Raw genomic sequence first — 19,663 nt, 5'->3', positions numbered from 1 at the left:
TCATACTCTGCTGGCTCCTCTTTAGATGCACGGTTGATTTCTGCTCGTGGACGGTTGCTCTGGTACCCAGTCCAGAACCCATCAATAAACCGATTTTCAACTATCCAGATGTGTCCTGTGGTGCCCAGAGGGAAGGGAGGCAGGCAAGGGAGGGCAGAACCACTGAGCCCACCCCTTGGGTCACAGCCATCTAGGAGGCTGGTAGATGTGGAGGAGGGCAGGGCAGGGCTGAGAAACAGCAAAGAGGCACCCACCGAGGTCTGGCTGCAACCCCTGGGGAGGGAGGAGTGGGGCTGGGGGTTTCCACTAGGGAGTGGCCCCTGGCCCTGCGCAGCCCGCCAGGGTCCTCAGTTCCCTTCCACTGCCCTGCTGGTCTGTCCCAGAGATCTATACTGTCCACCCAAATCATTCAAGAATATCAACCCCAAACCCAGATCCCCCATCATGTCCTACCTAGACCCAACACTGGGCTTCTTTACTGCGCAGAAGCTGACACTGAGCACCCAATCCAAAGGGGCCCCAACAGAGAATACGCCCAAGAGTCTCATTGCAACCTTTTTCTTGGAGGTTGAAATTTTAAAAGCCACTGTGGATGCAGCTTTCTGTGCATTGATTGACAATAAAGGCAGGCATGAAATATTCACCCAGGGCCACTCTCTCATACTAAATATTTAACACAACATTAGAGAAGGTTTTTCCCAGACTTTGCCAGGCACCGGCTGGGCGGCTGGCTCACTGCTTACCACTGTTTATGACTAATCTGAGTCCCTAGCCGGCGGCAGCACAGCAAGCCAGACAAAGTTGGGACACTGGCTGGTTGCTGGGCCGCCTCACCTTTGGGAAACTTCAGATACCCTTCCAGGGAGTCCCTCCAGAGGGGAAAGCGAGTCTGGATAACCAGCCCTGGCTAGGAAAAGAATCGACTTCTTCAAACTCTTGTAAACAGGCACTGACTCTCTTCGGGTTGGTGAGGTAAGAGTCCCTGGGAGTTGAGGGGAAAGATTCACGTCTCTGGAGGAATCAGGCAGCGGAGAAAGAGGTCCTCATCCCCACCTCTGTCTTGGGCTGATCACAGGGAGAAGGCAAGACCCCCATACGTGAGAACCCTCCTCCTTCTCCCAATCCTGGGGAAAAAAAAAAAGAGCAGCAGCTAGAAAAAAATACAATTACCCCCTCCTAGCCACCGCCCCCGCCCATCCCACCGCCCACCCCACCCCAACCCTCTCTCTCTCCTCCTTTGCTCGCTCTGTGGAATGGAGAGGAGGGGAGTGTCAAGAGCAAAACGAATACAAATCTGCAATTGATTTTCATAATGTTTCTGCGGTGTTTGCAAACCAATCGCCTGAACGTCCCCATCTTACCTAAGAGAGAACCCCTCCTACGACTGCGAAGTGCTCCGAACTGATATATGACAATATCTACTTTGGATCACGTGCTCGGGGAGAGAGACTAAGACGGATAACGCGTCATCTCGCCTTCCCAAATTTTACCCCCTCGCTAGACCTGGTCCAAAACCTCCATCTGGAGCCGGCAGAAGAGAACGATGTTTAACTCGGTCAACCTGGGCAACTTCTGCTCGCCGTCGCGCAAGGAGAGGGGCGCCGATTTCGGCGAGCGAGGGAGCTGCGCCTCCAACCTCTATCTGCCCAGTTGCACTTACTACGTGCCCGAGTTCTCCACGGTCTCCTCCTTCCTGCCCCAGGCCCCCTCTCGTCAGATCTCCTATCCCTACCCGGCCCAAGTGCCCCCGGTCCGAGAGGTCTCCTACGGCCTGGAGCCCTCCGGCAAGTGGCACCCCCGGAACAGCTACTCCTCCTGCTATGCGGCGGCCGACGAGCTCATGCACCGGGAGTGCCTGCCTCCTTCCACCGTCACCGAGATCCTCATGAAAAACGAAGGCTCCTACGGCGGCCACCACCACCCCAGCGCCCCGCACGCCGCCCCCGCCGGCTTCTACTCCTCAGTCAACAAGAACAGCGTCCTGCCCCAAGCCTTTGACCGCTTCTTCGACAACGCCTACTGCGGCGGCGGCGACCCGCCCGCCGAGCCCCCCTGCCCGGGCAAGGGTGAGGCCAAAGGGGAGCCTGAGGCGCCCCCGGCCTCGGGACTGGCGTCCCGGGCTGAGGCGGGGGCCGAGGCCGAGGCCGAGGAGGAGAACACGAATCCCAGCTCGTCCGGTTCAGCCCACTCGGCGGCCAAGGAGCCGGCCAAGGGAGCCGCCCCCAGTAGGTAGCAGCGGCCGGGAAACAGGCGGGCAGGAGGGAGGGAGCTAGGGAGGGAGGGCGGGCGAGGGTAGGGGGGAGGCGAGGGGAGCGGGGACGGCCTCGTGTTTTGGGTCAGTCCAATTTTATGTGGAGTTTTATAAGCATTCAAAGGATTTTATTATAACCTACAAAGCCCTCTCTCCCAACGACTCGACTTTTTACGATGGAGAAGGGGTGGGGAGGGAGGGAAAAGGGCCCTTTGGAAAAACCGGGTGAACCCCCCCTCTCCGTTATCTCCTTCGGTCTGTGAAAATTTTAAAAGCGCCACCATCGCGGGCAATATTAACTTTGATCGTGAACTTAGAGGAGCATTTAAGGAAGGATGGGGAGCCCGGCGGCCGGGGTTGGGGGTGGGAGGGAGGGGAGGGGTGGAGGGGGAGAAAGGGGAGGGCAAGGGAAAGACAGGGAGAAACTCCGAGAGGGGGAGTGGTGGAGGAGAGAGGCAATGGAGCAGAGCGGGAGCGCGGGGAGTCCAGCCAGGGCCGCTCTGCTTCTTTAAAAAAAAAAACAAACTATTTTTTGAAATGTTCAAACTCTGTGTTGGCGGGTCCCTGAGCAGGGCCCGGAGCGACCCGAGGGTCAGCGGCGACAGGGGGTGGGGGCGAGGCGGGCTCAGGGCTCCCCTCTGCTCCAGGCCTGGGGCTTGGCACCTCCCTGCGGCCCGCGGCCTCTGCGCCGGCCTGGCCCGGCCGCGGGGAAGGAGCGGCCGCCGGGCGTCCTGGGGCGCCGGGGCCCCGGAAGCGGCTCTCGGGTGTCTCTGCTGCCTGCTCTCTTGCTTCCTCCCCGCCTCCCAGTGACTCTCGCCGGATCGCACTTCTTAGCGCCCGTTCTCCGCGGTCCCCCCCACATTTCTGGGGGTGGGGAGTGGGGGTGGGTTTTCAGAGCCACCCGGAGGGCAGAGGAGCGCGGCTGAGCGGGCGGGGGGCCTTGGGGACGCACTTGGCCGAGGCTGGCGCGCATCTCCCGCAGACCCCGCCACAGCCACGGCCCTCGCCGGAGGGGAGGGGGCACTGGCCCCCGAGGTGGCCCGGGACGGGGGACGCGCTTGCCCCCCAGGCAGGGGGGTCGCGGCTCGGCCCAGCGCCGCGCCCGCGGGAGGAGAGCCGGCCGGCCTGGCGGGAGGGCTGCCCGGCGGTGGGGCCGGCAGAGGGGCCCCCGCCGGCCGCTCCGGGGGGCTGGGGTCGCCCGGGTCTCACGTGTCTCTCTCCCCCTCTCCTCGCACTTGCCCCCTCCCCTCCCCTCCAGACGCCCCCCGCACCCGCAAGAAGCGCTGCCCTTATTCGAAATTCCAGATCCGGGAACTGGAGCGAGAGTTTTTCTTCAACGTGTATATCAACAAAGAGAAGCGGCTGCAGCTGTCTCGGATGCTGAACCTGACGGACCGACAAGTGAAAATTTGGTTTCAGAACAGAAGGATGAAAGAAAAAAAACTAAGCAGAGACCGGCTGCAGTATTTCTCGGGAAATCCTCTGCTGTAACCGCAGACTGGGCCCTTTTGAGGGGAGGGGGGAAAGGGGGAAATTATTTTATTTTATTTTTATTTTTTATTTTCTAACTCGCCTATTTTCCGCGGGTGGAAAACTGGACTGTGGCCAGGGCTGGCCCCCACTGCCGTTTCCCGCACGTCTTTCTGGACAACCTCCTTCACCTTGGTCTGACTCCATGTGGGACAGGGACAGGGCGTGGAATGGGGGGTGAAGGAAAGTGTCTGACCCACGGCGAGTGGACACCGTTGGCGCCGAGGCCAAGACTCTTTATTTAAAAGAAAACACACCTCGCGACCATGTCTTGCTGCTCGGATTGGGTGGGGGAGGGGCGAGAGTCGTGGGCGCCTGAACTGAACAATCCTTGAACTAAAAGCCTTCCCTTGCCCAAGTGACAAGATCTGCTAGGACACCGGGTCTGCGAGGGGAGACTTCCCCGGCTTCCCATCCCTACCCCACCTGGCTCCATTGGTAGGGGGCAGCTAAATGTGACCCCGCTTTGCTGTGAAATTTCTGTTCCTTTGACCTGGTGTTAGGTGTGCAAACTCGTGTCCTACCTCCGTCTGCGCCCAGGCCCCGCCCAAGCCTAGCTGTTCTCCCCTTGAAGGTGTAGAACCCTCTTTCGAAATTTCTTAATTGGTGCATTGAGGTTTCCTAATCTTCTTCCTAGCCGCGCCCCACTCCATGAATTTATAGCTATAGTCTATGCATCTGTCACCTTTTTTTGTTGATGTTAAGGAAAAAATTAAAAAGATTAGGGTGGAAGAGGCAATAGGGAGATGGGATTGGGCGCCTCCCCTATGCTGGGGCCTGAATTTTTTGTAAATAAATTTCACAAGCATTTCTTTCTACCCTGAGGGGGTGTGGGGAGGACTGGCCTGGAATGAGACTGGAATCACCCATCTCCATGTGCGTGAGTGTGTGTACGTGTGCAATCCCCATCCAGCTCGCTCCCTGTCCCAGAGGGATTGCTGTGACTTTTTTTTTTTTTTTGGTGGCAAATAAAGATATTTCATTCTGTTCAATATTATGATTTTATTTGATCCTTTTATTAGCCCCTCTCCTCTTAAAACCCTCAGGGCTCTCCAGGCGGAGGAGGAGGCAGGCGGGCAGAGCATGTGAAGGTGAAGTAGGCCAGAGCTAGCGGGCCTGCTCCTTGCTTTCCACGGGCAGGGGCAGGAGTGTGGCGGTAGCTTCCTCCAGCTCTTAGGCTGAGGACTTTCCACAGTGAGTCTCAAAGCTGTCCTTTCTCACGTGCTGCTCAAACCTCGTCCAAATGCCCAGAAACGTTTTCCGTTTAAGCACACGTTTGTTGTGGAGTTAATTGTAACCATCATCGAATTTAAATTTATAGGAATTTTCTTGGCTCCACCGCCCTCCTGCCAGATGTCTCCGTCTGTCGCAGTTAAATGTGTAGGGTCGAGGGTAGGGTTTTCGGTTTTCCTTTTTCTCTCCCCCCCACCATGAGAAGACTGTATTGGAATTTTTATTATACAGTTTTGAGGGAGGGAGAGGAGAGGGGGGGAAACCAGGCCCCCCTCCCTTTCCTCCCTGTGCCGGTGCCTGAGGGTGGGAAGGTGGGGCTGGGCCCCTTCCCCTCAAGCACAAATGGCCAGTTCCTCCAGACACAACAAGACCCTAGGCTGGGGCTGGCCACCCTGATGTTTATGCGTTGGTTTCCCAGAGCAGGAAGCCCCAGAGATTCGTTTCGTAAGGGGTTGGCTTGGGGTGGGGCTCTGGGGAAAGAGGTAACCTGTGAGACCGTCGCCACACCCATCTACATTTGCTGCGTGTTTCTTCTGTATCAAGATAACCATAGTCCTTTCAGCGTGTTCAGTGAGGGCACTCTGGTGGTCTCTGTTCCAAATTCGTCCTTTGGGGGCTGAGATTCGGAAGCAATTCTCTCATCCTTCCCTTTTCTTTGGAACTGTTCTGTAATTCAAAGAAAATGGTTTTTTTTTTTTTTTTTGGTCAATAACAATCCTGTTGAATGAAAGAAAAAGCACCACGACTATGGACTGACTATCGCATCTAGGTTCTGTCATTTTTTATGACAGAGGTATCGGAATCTCTAATTTGTAAATGTAGGTCTTGAGATGAAATTGGCAAACTGGGGTTTATACACAGCCCCACAATCCTTTCATGTGCTTGCACACAAATATTTAAGTTGGGATGCCTATGGGTGCACATGAAAAGGAATGTTATGTGTACGTTTTTGCCTGTAGTATGGAGTAAAATTGACCACATGCACATCTAGAGCTTGTATCCTCCAAGGTGTGTAACCACTCTCGGTGTTTAGTGAATGTCAGCAGCAATGCAGCTGAGGAGCCTCTGTGTGTGTGTGTGCTTGCACGTGTTCATGCGTATGCACGGAAATACGAGAGATTTCTCTAGGTATGGTGTTTGTCCACCAGTAATAAGGGATATTGACCTGCCGGCTGTGTTTCCAATAAAATAGGAAGGAGATAAAACGATAACGCTATAGAAGGAACCTGTTTATAAAGCAAAATGCTAATCTCCAAATGGCTCCTGATTTTGGAGGAAAATATTAAAAATCCAAAGCTACCACTTTCCTTGTATTGTGACGCTCAGAAAAGGTCCCTGGCTCTAGAAGGATTTCTGAAGGAAGGCGCAGAGTGACAGTGAAAGAAAAACAAAAGCTTCTAGGGTTCAAGCCCAGGAACCTGCCAGTCCTTGGTGACCCTCTAAAACTTAGGGGAAAAAAGAGGTCTCTGTCCCCCAAACAAACCCACCTCCGGGCCCCTGGGTTGTCCAGCCCCCCTTGCCGGTCAGGGGCACTCTGGGCTCAACCTCTTCGGGTAATCCCCTCCAGCCGCGGCGCTGCCTGGGAACAAAAGAGCCTCGTCTAGACGCCGCCATAAAGCGCCCCCCCGCGCCTCTAAACCCAGTTTCATTTCGCCCTTAACGACCCAGTCTGGCCTGTGTTAGAAAACGCTTCCGCCCTAAATAGTAAACAAACCCGCAGTGGATAGTTTCGGCTCCCCCAACACACCCCAGACTCCCATTCCATTACCCCCTTGCCTGCATTTCCCCCCTCTTCTCCTCCTGCTTTTCTCAGCTCCCAGCACCCCCAATCCCCTCCCCCCACCCCAGTAAATAAACCCGAGGCCGAGTTCAAAGTTTCCTGGAGCTAAGGAGGAATGTTGGTTGTAAAAATCCAAGTTTATAGCGCACGTGGGAGTTTACAAGGGTATTAAGTGGTGTGGGCTGAGAGAGCATTCTGGGCCCCTCCCCCTCCCACTATGGGCTTTGGGGGTGCAGGGGGAACCTGGGGGACTTGAAAAGAAAAGTGGGTTGGGGCCAGTCTTGGATTTGGGTTTCTTTGTCGCTCAGACCTGGGGTTGCTGGGGGATGGTGATGCAAGGGAGCCTTGAAAGAAGGTTCACAAAGCCCCATCAAGCACCTTTGAGAGAAAACCCACAGGTTCTAGGTGTCCCAGATGGGTCAGGTGGGGAGCTCTGCTTTGGACAAGCAAGAAGGTTACAGACCAGGTGTCTGAAAGGTGGACGGAGTTGGGGACACCCGGAACCCTTCCTCAACCAGAGAAGGAGAAACTACCTGAGGCTGATTTCTCGAGTGGGTTGAAGGCAGAGGGGATTTTTCCTCACCAGAGCAGAAAAGAACTTTGAACTTCAAGGGAGTCAAGGGCAACACCCCTTCCCTCTCCCCGCCCCTCTCCGGAATCTACAGGGTAATTCCTTTCTGAGCAAATATTCCCTCAAGGGGGCAGCCCCTGGGGTTTCCTGGTGCCCCAGGGCTGGATAATGCTGTTTGCTGAAGGCTCCTAGCTCAGAGCCCGCCAGAACTGTGTGCACGCGACTGCACTCTTTATTATTCATATAAACCTTTGGAAAAGGCAACGCCCGGGAAGTTTTTATAACTTTGTTTGGCATAAAAGTTTTACAAGATTCCTCCTCCCTTTTTTTTTAAAAAAATTAAAGTTTTGGTCTTGCCATGGAATGAATTCTCAGGATCTCTGGGAAGGTGGGGAGAGAGAGGTTCTGGGGTCCAAGGTGTGTGTGTGTCGGGGGGAATGTCTGGAGCTGCATCTCTAAGGCAAAACAAGGCTTAAAGGTAGGGATTACTCACTCCTGAGGCCCACATTAGACCCAGCTTTAGGGGCTGCTGGGAAAGTCTCAGCCACTCTGCTGTTGAGACGCACACTAACAGACCCCCAAAGTTTGGACGATGTCAGCTGGACCAGATCTTTTCCATCACATCCTCTTGTTCTCCTGTAGGCATCTCTCTCTCTCTGTCTCTCTCACTCACACACACACACACACACACACACACACACACACACACAAACCCTGTGCACCCTCAACCCGCTGCACCAAGTGGAGACCCATAACCTTGACTCAGACCTCCAAGCTGGCAGTCTCTGCACACACACAACCCGCATCCCTGCCTCCTGCAAAGTCCACAAAGGGTTTGATGAAAGACAGAATTCAAAACGACAAGAACTGCCTGCCCAGAGATTGCAGCGATTGTAGGACCGAGAGAAGAAGAAAGCCAGTGGGCTGCAGTCCAGGAGTGTGCAGAACAAAGGTGCCTGTGTAGAGACGTGGCCTTGGGCTGCTAAGCCTGCTCGTGATTCCTTGGATCTGCCCCCGACATGGGACTGACGGAACCCCACTCCTTCATTTCCCCTAATTCCAGCCTCGGGATATCAAGTTGACTGAAACAAGGGCTATTTTAATGTTCAGCTCTGGAAGTCACTACAAAGACGGAGCAACTTTTCCAAAGACAGGCCTGGCGGATGAGGTTCCTTTGGGGTGATGGACTTGAGGGTACCTAAGCCCTGGAGCTGGGCACTTCAGGGAGCCATCGGAGTCGGTCAGGACGTGCCCCAGACTCTGCTTTTCCTTTTCTCTAATGGCGACTGCTGAGGCCTGGCTGCCAGCCGCTGACAGCCCTACACTTCGCCTTGTGAGGAGCCAGTTAAGGCTGGAGGCGGGGGAAGGTCAACTCCAAGCTTGAGCAGCGGGGCTGGGGAGGGATGCTACGGAGCCTGGTGCTCTCCCCATCTCGGGGCGCCGGGTGCAACAGAGAAAAGTAAGAAGAGCTGGGGGAGAAAGTCAAAGGAAAGGAAAGGATTGAGGAGGAAAGAAGAGTAAAGAATAAATTGTATAGTAAAGAAGGAAGAGAGAAATAAGGACGACAATTAAGAGAAAGAATCCGAAAAAGAGAAGGAAACAAATGGATTCCAGAGAAAAAGAGAAAGAAGCGAATATAACGAGAAAGGAAGAAGATGGGGAAAGAAAGAAAGGGGTGGGGAGGAAGACGGAAAACAAAGATCTTCAAAAAGGAATTTAGCCGGTAAGGGAGGAGCGAGATACTCTGGAGTAAGCCGGGCCGACCGCAGACCTGACTCGGGCTGGAAACCCGACCTACTGGGTAACTTGGGAGCACACCATAAAGTGGGGAGCAAGTCTTTCCCCTCCACAGACATCCTCCCATCCGTCCTCCTCCTAAAGCTTCTCTTGGATGTGTTTGCTGTCTGGTTTCAATTCAGGAGGCAAAGTTAAATAACTAGCTGGCTTCAGCGGGGCAAGAAAGCAGTTGTGCTGGTTATCAGACTTCGGGATGCGGGAATCGCAGGGAGTACATTTTTGGGTAAAAGTGACTGTGTGGCCCTGTACATACAATTAAGCGCCTAGTCAGACACATGTCTAGGCGGTAACCTCCATAGCATCTGCGTGCAAACGTGTACAATGTCCAGATGTGAGAGCAACTCTGATGGTTGGGCTGCCGGTGTGGCGAGGAGATAGGGGTGGATCAGAGGCCCCTCCATGCGTCCTCGGCCTCCCACTTGCCTCTTGTACCTGTTTGAAAATCTGTTTGGGGGTGGGGGGTGCTGAGGAGCTTCTAAGCACTCTTTCTTTTGCCTGAGATTTCTCTGCTCCCAGTTCAGCCCGGGCAGAGCCCGGTCGGTGTTAAGGAAGAAAGCAAATCTCTCCTTCAAGTTTTGAGAAGAGATTGATTTATTTGGGCCTCCAAAACAAGCGGGGAAAAAACTCTGCACTTTTCACTGCTGGTGTGATTTTGTTTTCCATTTCGCTTGAAGAGATTTCAACACACACACACTGTATAATTATTTTATTATTTGATCCTAAATGGAGAGACATTTTATTTTTGTTTCACTTCGCCTTTGGAATTTCCTAGAAGACTTCCTTAACCTGGTGAGGAGACTCCGCTAATTTTCCCTGGAGGAATCAGGGTGCCTCTGGGGCGTTTTGAAGGCTAGAGCGGGCAAAGCAGCCGAGGTTCCTTTCTGTTCGTTGAGCACTACCTTTTCCTGCTTCTGTTTCCACGTGGGGACCCCTAGCGCCCCAGCCCTCAGCCTGTCCTCTGGAACCCGCCAACCACCCTGGAATCTGTGAGGAGCACCCTCCACCTCTCCCTTGGTCACAGTCCCACTGGCGGCAGGAGGCCCACCTCCCATCCCTGGTGCCCTTTCCAGGGTCCGGGTACTGGGAAGAAGGGCGCAAGGGGCCAGGGCACTCAGGGTGAGGGTGGGGGGGTTGTCAAAACATAGGTGCAGCCTGAGCCCCCTCACTGTGGCCTGAAGGCCCTGAATTTTCGCATCCCTAAGCTGAGGCAAGAAGAGGGCAATCCGGAGTCAGGCATAGACGCGGCACTTTCCCAGAAAGTTGGGTAAATGACTTAACAGTAATTTTAGCAACACAGACTTCTCCTGGACCCCAATCCAGTTCCCTAGGGGTGCAGGCCTGAGGCTCTAGGCCCCGTGGGGCTGGGCTGATGGGCGCCTGGCAGCGGTGGCAGGCGGGGTGGCTGTGGCAGCCTGAATGCCTTTGAACGCCAGGCCCGGACTATAGGACTGAAAAGGCCTCTGCTCGACAGAGCCCAAGGGGGCAGGGCTAGGACCCACACCCTGACCCACACAATTGCCCCCTCTCCCCGCTCTCACCCGTGCATCTTCCTTCTTTTTGCCTCCATTGGGGGCAGAAACCCAAGTCTGCAATAACCCAACAAGTTATTCAAGTCTGTGGCTCTGGGTCCTTGTTTAACAGCTCTGGGTTTGCGTTTATCCTGCGTAATTAAAGGCAAACATTTGTCCCACCGGGGGTCCCACTTAGGCTGATGAATTTGATTTCTTTTTTCATTAATGGGCCATGTTTATCATACTTCTAATTATTTCAACTTTAAACACTATTCGTTCTTGTGAGGAGGTGGGAGTGGAGGCGGGAAGTTCCTTCTCCCCCGGGGGGATTATTTCCATGAATAATACCGAGGATTCTGAAAGCGACTCTGTCCCCACCCGGGGTTGAGGTAAGAAGTGGGTTTGGGACCAGGGTCAGGTTGGTCTGGGAGACAGGTCACGAGGCCCAGTGAGTCTGCTTCCCTCCAGCTGGTTCCCCAGGTTAAGCCGTGGGGCTGGATGTTTTTGATAGGTTATCTGGAGTTTGTCCCCCTCACTCTGCCGCCTCCCTTGCCCCCTCTCGGGCTAGGCTCACACCCTTCCCCTTCAAGGCTCTTGGAAACCTTCCACAACCCCAGCGGATACCAGCCCGGCCTGGGCAGAGAGGCTCAGGGAATGATGTTGCCAGCCCCCAGCTTCCAACACTGAGAGAAAGACCAGGAAAAGCCTGAGGTGGTCAAGTGACCCCTGGGTGTGGGGGACAGGGCCCAGCAGACCCCCAAAATGGGGAGCAAGGGCAAGGGACTGGGACGTCAAACTCCAGGGACAGGCACACCAGGCAGGAAAATAAAGGAGACGTGAAAGAGGGGGGAGGGAACCCCCCAAAGCCATATAATTCTCAATTGCTTTGGTCTTTAATTTCATCGCCCCATAAATGAGGAAATATCAGTTCCCATACTAAATTTTTATCCTCGGCTGATAAATATGACGGGGAATTTTCGTTGGGTCCTCGTAAAAGCGAACAGTTTCGATCAAACTGGTGGGGAAAGACTTATGCAGATAATACAAACAGAGTGGCTATAAAGTCTCCGCGTTTCCCGCGGGGTGGGTGGTGGGACAAATGGCTCCCTGGATTGACTGCCGCCCCGGCCGGCCAAGTCTCATCTGGGGCCTAAACAGGCTAACCTTGCCCGGGCCAACCCCCTGTACCGAGTCCACTGCGACCCCTGCAAATGAAAACACGAAAGCATTTCAAATCTCCCTTGGCATTACAAACATTTTCTTCCAGTTTTTCCTGGGGTTCAGGAACCCCTGAGCCTTCTCTCTCGCCCTCTGGATGCAAAAAATCGCGGATTTCTTTCCGAAGTCGTCTTCTAGCAGCCGCCGCCGGCTTGGGCCTCCCTAGAAGCGATCCAGTCTCCTCACTCCACGCCAGGGCGCCCGGGGCTCAGGTCCCTTTCCCGCCCCGGCTCCAGTCCTTTGGAAAATCGAAACCCGAGGCTCGGCACCGGGGGAAACGTGAGGCCACCGGAAAGACAAAATATTCTCCAGATTCCGTTTCCTGAGGAAAGGGTAGAGAGTTTAGTTCGCTTTGGGAGAAAGGCGATGAAGAAACGGAAAGAACTATTTGAAACATACCTTGTCTCATGTCTCGCTTCCCCTTATTACAAAAAATAAAAATAAAAAAATAAAATAACAATTACAAAAATAGTCTCGTTCTGCTCCATTCAAAAATGCCCCCAGCTCCTTGGCTCCGTAAAGGATACTTCTCTAGGTCGGGTTTCGTCGCCTCTGTTTTCCCGTTTCCCGGTTGATACGTGACTCCCCCCCAAGCCGCTCGAGGCGGCCCCGAGGGTTCCCTCTTTATCTCTGGGAATATTCCCTGTTTTCATGGGGGGCAAGGTCAACTGGAAAGCGAGGGCCGGTAGGGCTCGGAGCAAAACAGCCGAACCAGCTCCAAGGCCAAAGCCTTGCAGCCCCTGAGTTGATAACCCCGGAGACGCCCACCCAGCCAGGCCCAGGCCGCACTCCCCGGTTGGGGTGCCGGCGCTTTGGGTTGCCGGCTTCTTCCTCCCGCGACCCCTAAACCCCTTCGGAACCTCCCTCGCCCACGCAGCCCTAAAGCCGTCTTGACCCCTCCCTGGCCTGGCCCGGACACTGGGGACTCCCCGTCAATCCCCGCAGGGAACTGGCGACTCAACCAACTTCCATGACAGGCGGTCCCGAGCTGAACTCCTAAGCCCCAAGGAAGGAGCTCGACGAAGGAGGACGCAGGAGAGGAGAAACTTTAGTTCTGTTCGGGAGTCCTTAACTTTTTCTCTCCCTTTTTCTGCCCACAGAAGCCCTCCCCCAAACCTCACCCCACTCCCATCCCAAGGGAAGAAGTGGGGGCGGGGGCCAAGGCGAGGAAAAGAGGTGAGGAGAGGGGAAGAAGTACCTGAATCGTGTCTTGACCTTTTAATTTGAATTTGACTGTTTTGAGCCCTGAGTTGCCTCGCTCTCTCACTCTCTCCCGCATTTCCCCCCACCTTATCCCGCCCCCCTCTCCCCAGGAGTCACAGGCTGGTTCCCGGGTAAGCAAACCCCATTCTCCCTAGAACCCCCGCACCCCCCTCTACCTCCCTCCTGCCCCCGTCGCCCCGGGGGCCCTTCCTTTGTTCGCGGGGAAGGGCTCCGGCGCCCCTACCCCGAGGCGGCTGCTAGGTGGCGCTGTTACTCCATGCTGCGCACTCCGCCTGCCGACAACTTGACCCCACTGACGTCACGGCCGTCTGAATCATCAAGGCCATTTTCAAATCCCATTGGTCTAGCCGTCACATGGTGAGGCTCGAATGCGCGGATAATTATGGAGCTGATATTTCCCCCCCTCCCCTTCTTTTCCCTCCCGCCCCTTCAACCGCCCCCCCTCCCGGATGGGGAAAAAAAAAGATGTCAGCTCCTCCGCTGTAGTATTGCTCCTTAAAAACCCCTCTCTCTGAAAATGACATGCCCTCGCAATGTAACTCCGAACTCATACGCGGAGCCCTTGGCTGCGCCGGGCGGAGGAGAGCGCTATAGCCGGAGCGCAGGCATGTATATGCAATCTGGGAGTGACTTCAACTGCGGGGTGATGAGGGGCTGCGGGCTCGCGCCCTCGCTCTCCAAGAGGGACGAGGGCAACAGCCCCAACCTCGCCCTCAACACCTACCCGTCCTACCTCTCGCAGCTGGACTCCTGGGGCGACCCCAAAGCCGCCTACCGCCTGGAACAACCTGTTGGCAGGCCGCTGTCCTCCTGCTCTTACCCACCTAGTGTCAAGGAGGAGAATGTCTGCTGCATGTACAGCGCAGAGAAGCGGGCGAAAAGTGGCCCCGAGGCAGCTCTCTACTCCCACCCTCTGCAGGAGTCCTGCCTCGGGGAGCACGAGGTGCCCGTGCCCAGCTACTATCGCGCCAGCCCGAGCTACTCCGCGCTGGACAAGCCGCCCCACTGTGCCGGGGCCAACGACTTCGAAGCCCCTTTCGAGCAGCGGGCTAGTCTCAACCCGCGCGCCGAACATCTGGAGTCTCCCCAGCTCGGGGGTAAAGTGAGTTTCCCTGAGACCCCCAAGTCCGACAGCCAGACCCCCAGTCCCAATGAGATCAAGACCGAGCAGAACCTGGCAGGCCCCAAAGGCAGCCCGTTGGAGAGCGAAAAGGATCGGGCCAAAACCGCCGACTCCAGCCCAGACACCTCCGATAACGAAGCAAAAGGTAAGGCCGTCTGGGCCGTGGTCCGGCTGGGACGCTCGGGCACTGGGTCTTCGTGGCCCCGGGCGAGGGCAGGGAGAGGGTTGGGCCGAGGAGGCCCTGGAAGGTCTTGGGAATGCGACCCCAGCTTGCGACTCGTGTCTGCTGAGCGCTAGGCTGGTGGCGCGTCACTTGGCTGGGGAAGGTAAGCGGCGAAGTGGAGGTGCAAGGCCGGCAGCGGCGGTGGGCGCCGAGACCGGGGTGGTGCACACCGCGGGCAGCCTGCGGGCGCCTTGTGCTGCCCAAGGCGGGTGACCGCGCCTGGGTGTGTGCTGCCTTTGGTTTGCTTGCTCTACGTTGTTGTCTTGGGGGGCTGATATCCCCCCTCAGGTCAGAAGCTTGCAAAAAAGCTTAAAATGGCGATCTTGGGCCAGAGACTAAGGGAAGCTTGGGAGAAGGGGGATTTCGCTTTACTGCGTTTTCCCAGTTGAAAATGTTTCCTGCGAAGCGCGATTTGTTGTTTGTGGATCTGATTCCTGCGTGTGGTTTGGGCTCCTGCGGTTTTTGGCTCGGCCGGGGGCCTCGGGCAGCAGGGCTGGGGCCGGAAGAGGTGGAGGTGAAGGGCTGCCCGCTGCGTCCCTCCCTCCCCCAGACGCCTAGGCCGCCTGTGGCGTTGGAACAGGGCATTTGGAATGTTAAGTTTTTTGTCTTCCCTTTGAAATTTTTTTTCTTTTCCTTTTTTTCTAGTTGCATTTTTAAAAATGTAGTTTTCCCATTGGTTTCCAAAAGCAGCCTACAAATGAGTGGTTGGGAAATTGTGTGCATAGTAAGCTGTTTTCTCCTGCAAGGGAGTGTGGCTTTAGTTGGATTTCACTGTGATTTTGGTTGGCGAGGGAAAGCCTAGGCAGAGTTCAAGCTCAGAGTTCAAGATTCATTTCTGCTGAAGGAGCTGAGGGCCTTCAGGACCCTTGTCTGACACCTGGAGAAAATGTAAAGGAAAAGGGAGCAGTGGAGGGAGGCTGAGGGGGTTTTCCATGAAAAGTTGGAGCAAAAAGCATCAGAAGAGGCCCAACTGGCAGAGGAGGTGGGGGCGGATAAACTGCTCCCCATGGCACTGACTGCTGGAGGCTGTGTGTAAGAAAGGCTCTTTGGGTGCAGAGGCAGATGAAATAGTGAGAACTGAGCAGACTGAGGGCGGCCTGGGTCTTGTGGCGCTTTGTATATGGATGCGGTGCACACACATCCCTGGCAGCGACCTGTGTCACACTCACACACAGTCACACATGCCCTCTTATACAGGCACACGCACTCTTTCAGAGGGTGAGGACAGAGCCTCGCCCTCTTGGGTCTCCTCTGCAAATCAAAGGTGGGCCCTGGCAAATCAGCCCATGGAGACCCTGGCCAGAAGATGGGCACGGGTGTCTTCTTGAAGGTGAGGGGGAGAGAGGCACACATACCCACGAAGCCTTGGTGGTGGCACGTGTGCAGCACAGAAGTTTAATTTTATACCATCTCCCCACACCATGGGCTTGGTTGAGGTGCAGATTTAGGATAGGAAAAGCTGCATTCTAGCCCCACCAAAAGCAAAGTCAAGGTTAACAAGCCCACCTCCTAGCTCAAATTGCCCCTATGCCCGATAGACTCTCCTTTCTCTCCTGCCATTCCCCACACCATCTAAACCCTCCAGCCCCAACTAATCCCTCTCTGCCTTCTGCCTGTGCCCTTCTTGCCTCCATCCCCCCATTTTGGTACCTCCACCAGGCCAGAGGCAAGCCAGCTTTGGGCCAGACTTCCGCACTTGTAATTTTTCCCCTTCCCCTAAACCCCAGTTTAAAAAATCAATAGCACAGAGTTATATGTGGAGAGCCTTTGAACAATTTGGCAGGAGGCTGCAAGTGCAGAGGTGGGAGCAAAATTAAGGACATTCAAGTGTTTTAAACTAGAGCCTCAAGTTTGCATTTTTCTGGTGCCTCCTGGTTCCCCTAGCGCCCCCACCCCACTCCCCATCAAGATAAGATCCAGGAACCTGGCAGTTTCATTGGGCATAGAGGGGGATAGAGCACAGAGGCATCAGCAGAGTCCTTTGCTTGGTGTCCCTCTCGGGTCTCTGGACTCTGGGTTTTCTCCCTGGAAAAGATAGCCAAGGTCCCTTCTGCTGCATGAGGTTCATTTCAGCGAGAATGTGTGCCAGGGGAAGAAGCTATCCATGAGGGAAAGGGAAATACACAGTATATTTAGAATATCTCCTAATATAAGTAGACACACATATGCATATCCCTGTGTGTGCATATGAGGAGGAATGTGTGTCGCTGCAGAAATGCACATGCGTATGCACACATGCATATCTGCATAGACAAGGCAGGAGATTTTCAGGAGGCTGCATTTCCTCAGGCTCTCTCTCCCTTGACCTTAGGTCTCTGGCTAGGGCAGTTGTCTGAGGACCCCTCAGCATGCCCCAGAGCTGTTGCCCCTGACCTCTGCTGCCTGCACAAGCTCCCTGCCTCAGGTACTCCTGGGGAAAACAGCCAGGAGAGGAAAGGCTGGCGATGGGAGATCCAGTGGGGGCAGAGTCGCTCTGTGTCACTTGGGGTGGGAGTCAGGGCTGGGGGTCTGACTCTGGATTCAGAGACGGCTGCAATGGCCTCTGGCTGCAGAGACTGAGGCAACCTCCCTGCCCTTAGTTGAAAGGGGCCAAAGCTCTCCGGGAATTGCTCAGGGCAGCCGGGTGGCCTCTGTTACCCAGTCTGAGGCCTGGAAAACACCTTTCCTTCTGGTTGGGTTTTTTTTCCCAGAGCTGGAAGGGAACAGAGAGGAGGGAGGGTCTGGTGGGGCTTAGAGAGCCCACCAGGGTCAGCAAGCTGAGAGAGAGCGGGAGTACTCAGAACCTGCCAAGTCAAGGTGGACTGGGGTGATTTAAATTTAATAGACACGTTGGAGGCAAGTACCTTCTGTCTTTCTTCACTGTAAGTTTAGACCCCAGAGAAATTCTAAAAGCCCTGAACCCAAGAGGACCCCACCAGCCAGGCCTGTGGGGCGAGAGCAGCTCCCCTGGGCTCCGTCAGCCGCCCCCACAGCAAGCTGGCTGAGGCTGCAGTGCTGCGAGGGTTTGCCTCTTCCAGGGATACTTATGTAAATAATGTTATTTTTAACAGAGGAGATAAAGGCAGAAAACACCACAGGAAATTGGCTGACAGCAAAGAGCGGAAGGAAGAAGAGGTGCCCCTATACTAAACACCAGACGCTGGAATTGGAGAAAGAATTTCTGTTCAATATGTATTTGACGCGAGAGCGCCGCCTGGAGATTAGCAAGACCATTAACCTTACAGACAGACAAGTCAAAATCTGGTTTCAAAATCGCAGAATGAAACTCAAGAAAATGAACCGAGAGAATCGGATCCGGGAACTGACCTCCAATTTTAATTTCACCTGAGCTCGGGGGCCACCCCTCCCCCTCCCTTCTCTCCCCCCCCCCCACCTTCCTTTCCCCGCCCCTCCTCCCTTTGTGCCTGGTGGTATATTTTTTTTTCCTCCCTGAGTATAAATGCAACACGCCTGCAAAAAAGGCAAAGACCTCAGACTCTCCTTCCAAGGGACCTATGGTTCGTGCTCCGAAGATGCGTCCACCTAAAGCATGAGAAATGGGGTGCTGGGGTGTGGGGTGTGGTGTGCCCACATAGATGAGGGTGGGAGTGTGGCTGGTGTGTGTGTCAACCCCTCACTCATGCACGCACTCACACATAGCATCCTGTTCTCCAGGCAAAGTTAAGGTCGAATCCACCCGATTATAGGGGAAAAAAAATCAACCAGAGAAGGTCTGTAATCTCACAGAGCACAGTCAGAATCAGAATCGCTTCTTCCTTGCTGCATTTCCTCCTTAGAATAATAGGCGTTTTGGAAAGTTCAGCTAGTGTTTGTGTGTTTGTTGTAGCGTCCAGCGCCTCTGCCAAACCCTCTCTGTGTCTTTACCTCCCAGTCGCTCTGAGAATCTGCTTGAAGTCCCGTATTTGTACTGCTTTCTGCTTTTCTCCCATCCTCCCAGCACCTCTACATCCTCCATCCACTGCCATCTCAGAAATTCCATTCAGAGGAACAAAAAACAATTTTTAAATTAAAAATAGAACATAGAGAAGCAAAGACAGAATGCCCCTCCCCCAAATATTACCCTGTCCCTGTCTGGGAGTTGTGTTATTTAAAGATATTCTGTATGTTGTATCTTTTGCATGTAGCTTCCTTAATGGAGAAAAAAAAAATCCTAATAAATTTCCAGAATCGTAATCCTCAAATGGGTGGTTTTTTGTTTTTTAGTATTTTTTTTTTTTTAGCGACACCCTCCCCCCAAAGAGGCTGAGTGTGTGGATGTGTGTGTTTTGTGTTCGACTCATCTCCTAGAGCCTTTCTAGAACGTCTCTTGGCGGGTTTAATGTAAGTGAGAGACCATAACGTTGATTTAAATATTATCCAGGTGACCACAATAAGTCAAGGTCATAAAACAGTAATGTCAGGACGGTCTTGGTGCGCGCGAGAGGTGGATTTTATGATCTGCAAATATAATGTGGTGCTGCAGTAAAAGATGCATTTAAAGGTGACTGGAGGAGGGAAAGAGGCAGAAAGCAAACTGCAATCTTGAGGAGCAGACGGATCCCATTGCCTGGGGTGCTGGGCCAGGCGCACCCCACTGCTGCTGGGGGGAACCCCAAGAGCCCCCCACCTATCCAAGGAGAGGAATAAACTTAACCACCGGAGGGGGATGAGGAGCTGAGCCCCCCCCCCTCGACAGCAGCAGCAGAAGCGCGGGCAGTGGCAGGAGGAGGAGGCAGCGACAAGGTAAGAGAAGCGGTTTCTTCTTCTTCTCTTGGCGGCGGAGTGGGGACTAGCGGCGTCCCCAGGTGCCCAGCGCGCATTGGGCAGAGCAGGGTGGAAGGTGTTCTGGGCATCTTTGCTTGCTGGGAGCCCAGGCTTGCCCTGTGGCGGCTCGAAGCGGAGGGCAGTGGCCACAAGCTCCCCTTCCCTGACCCATTGGCTTGGGGTTCGGCAGTGAAAGGAGTAAATTGGTGGGTTTTGGCTTCTTTCTTTACTCGGTCACTCAGGGTCGCCTGGAGCTCGACACATGGGTCTTGATGTAGCTCAGTCTGGTCGTCTGCTGGGGGGAGGCAGAAGGAGGATGGGCTGGTGAGGGTTGGAGCTTGAAGCTTAGGTTCTCCTGCTTTCTGCTGGTTTAGATGTGAGCCTTAGCTAGGCTCTCGGTCCCCACTCGCTCTGGCTGTGGGGTTTTGCCAGGCAAGTGGCCTGATTGGAAGAGGCTTT

The 19,663-nt window shown here is 54.6% G+C and overlaps 2 protein-coding genes and 1 long non-coding RNA gene across 4 annotated transcripts; 2 read left to right on the top strand and 1 right to left on the bottom strand.

Moving 5' to 3' along the window:
- The first annotated feature begins 1,532 nt into the window (after positions 1–1,532).
- On the top strand, positions 1,533–4,734 carry HOXC11 (homeobox C11). 2 transcript variants are annotated; one of them, XM_052640373.1, is made up of 2 exons: positions 1,533–2,225; positions 3,510–4,734. In XM_052640373.1, the coding sequence occupies exons 1-2, from the start codon at positions 1,544–1,546 to the stop codon at positions 3,740–3,742; spliced, it is 915 nt and encodes a 304-aa protein (XP_052496333.1). In that variant the 5' UTR covers positions 1,533–1,543; the 3' UTR covers positions 3,743–4,734. The 2 variants fall into 2 exon arrangements, 1 of the variants encoding a protein (XP_052496333.1); XR_008199366.1 differs by lacking the exon at positions 1,533–2,225 and adding an exon at positions 3,005–3,134 and having other exon boundaries at positions 3,510–3,647.
- Positions 4,735–11,341: 6,607 nt separating this feature from the next.
- On the bottom strand, positions 11,342–13,186 carry LOC128048588 (uncharacterized). The gene is made up of 3 exons (XR_008199397.1): positions 13,090–13,186; positions 12,291–12,312; positions 11,342–12,213 (listed from the first exon to the last, which is right to left on the bottom strand). It is a non-coding gene; the product is annotated as an uncharacterized LOC128048588 (long non-coding RNA).
- A 357-nt stretch (positions 13,187–13,543) lies between these two features.
- Positions 13,544–18,633, top strand: HOXC10 (homeobox C10). The gene is made up of 2 exons (XM_052639744.1): positions 13,544–14,383; positions 17,512–18,633. The coding sequence occupies exons 1-2, from the start codon at positions 13,633–13,635 to the stop codon at positions 17,787–17,789; spliced, it is 1,029 nt and encodes a 342-aa protein (XP_052495704.1). The 5' UTR covers positions 13,544–13,632; the 3' UTR covers positions 17,790–18,633.
- Positions 18,634–19,663: the final 1,030 nt, after the last annotated feature.

Source organism: Budorcas taxicolor, chromosome 5 (assembly GCF_023091745.1).
Source record: "Budorcas taxicolor isolate Tak-1 chromosome 5, Takin1.1, whole genome shotgun sequence".
Taxonomy (NCBI): domain Eukaryota; kingdom Metazoa; phylum Chordata; class Mammalia; order Artiodactyla; family Bovidae; genus Budorcas; species Budorcas taxicolor.
Note: the sequence above shows the minus strand (reverse complement) of the source record. Positions and strands in the feature narration are given on the sequence as shown.

Excerpts from the sequence above, each read along its gene's own strand:
- HOXC11 (XM_052640373.1), top strand. The coding sequence starts at position 1,544 with ATGTTTAACTCGGTCAACCTGGGCAACTTCTGCTCGCCGTCGCGCAAG. Across the intron at positions 2,226-3,509 it reads GGCCAAGGGAGCCGCCCCCA|ACGCCCCCCGCACCCGCAAG; the intron begins GTAGGTAGCAGC and ends CCTCCCCTCCAG.
- HOXC10 (XM_052639744.1), top strand. The coding sequence starts at position 13,633 with ATGACATGCCCTCGCAATGTAACTCCGAACTCATACGCGGAGCCCTTG. Across the intron at positions 14,384-17,511 it reads CTCCGATAACGAAGCAAAAG|AGGAGATAAAGGCAGAAAAC; the intron begins GTAAGGCCGTCT and ends TATTTTTAACAG.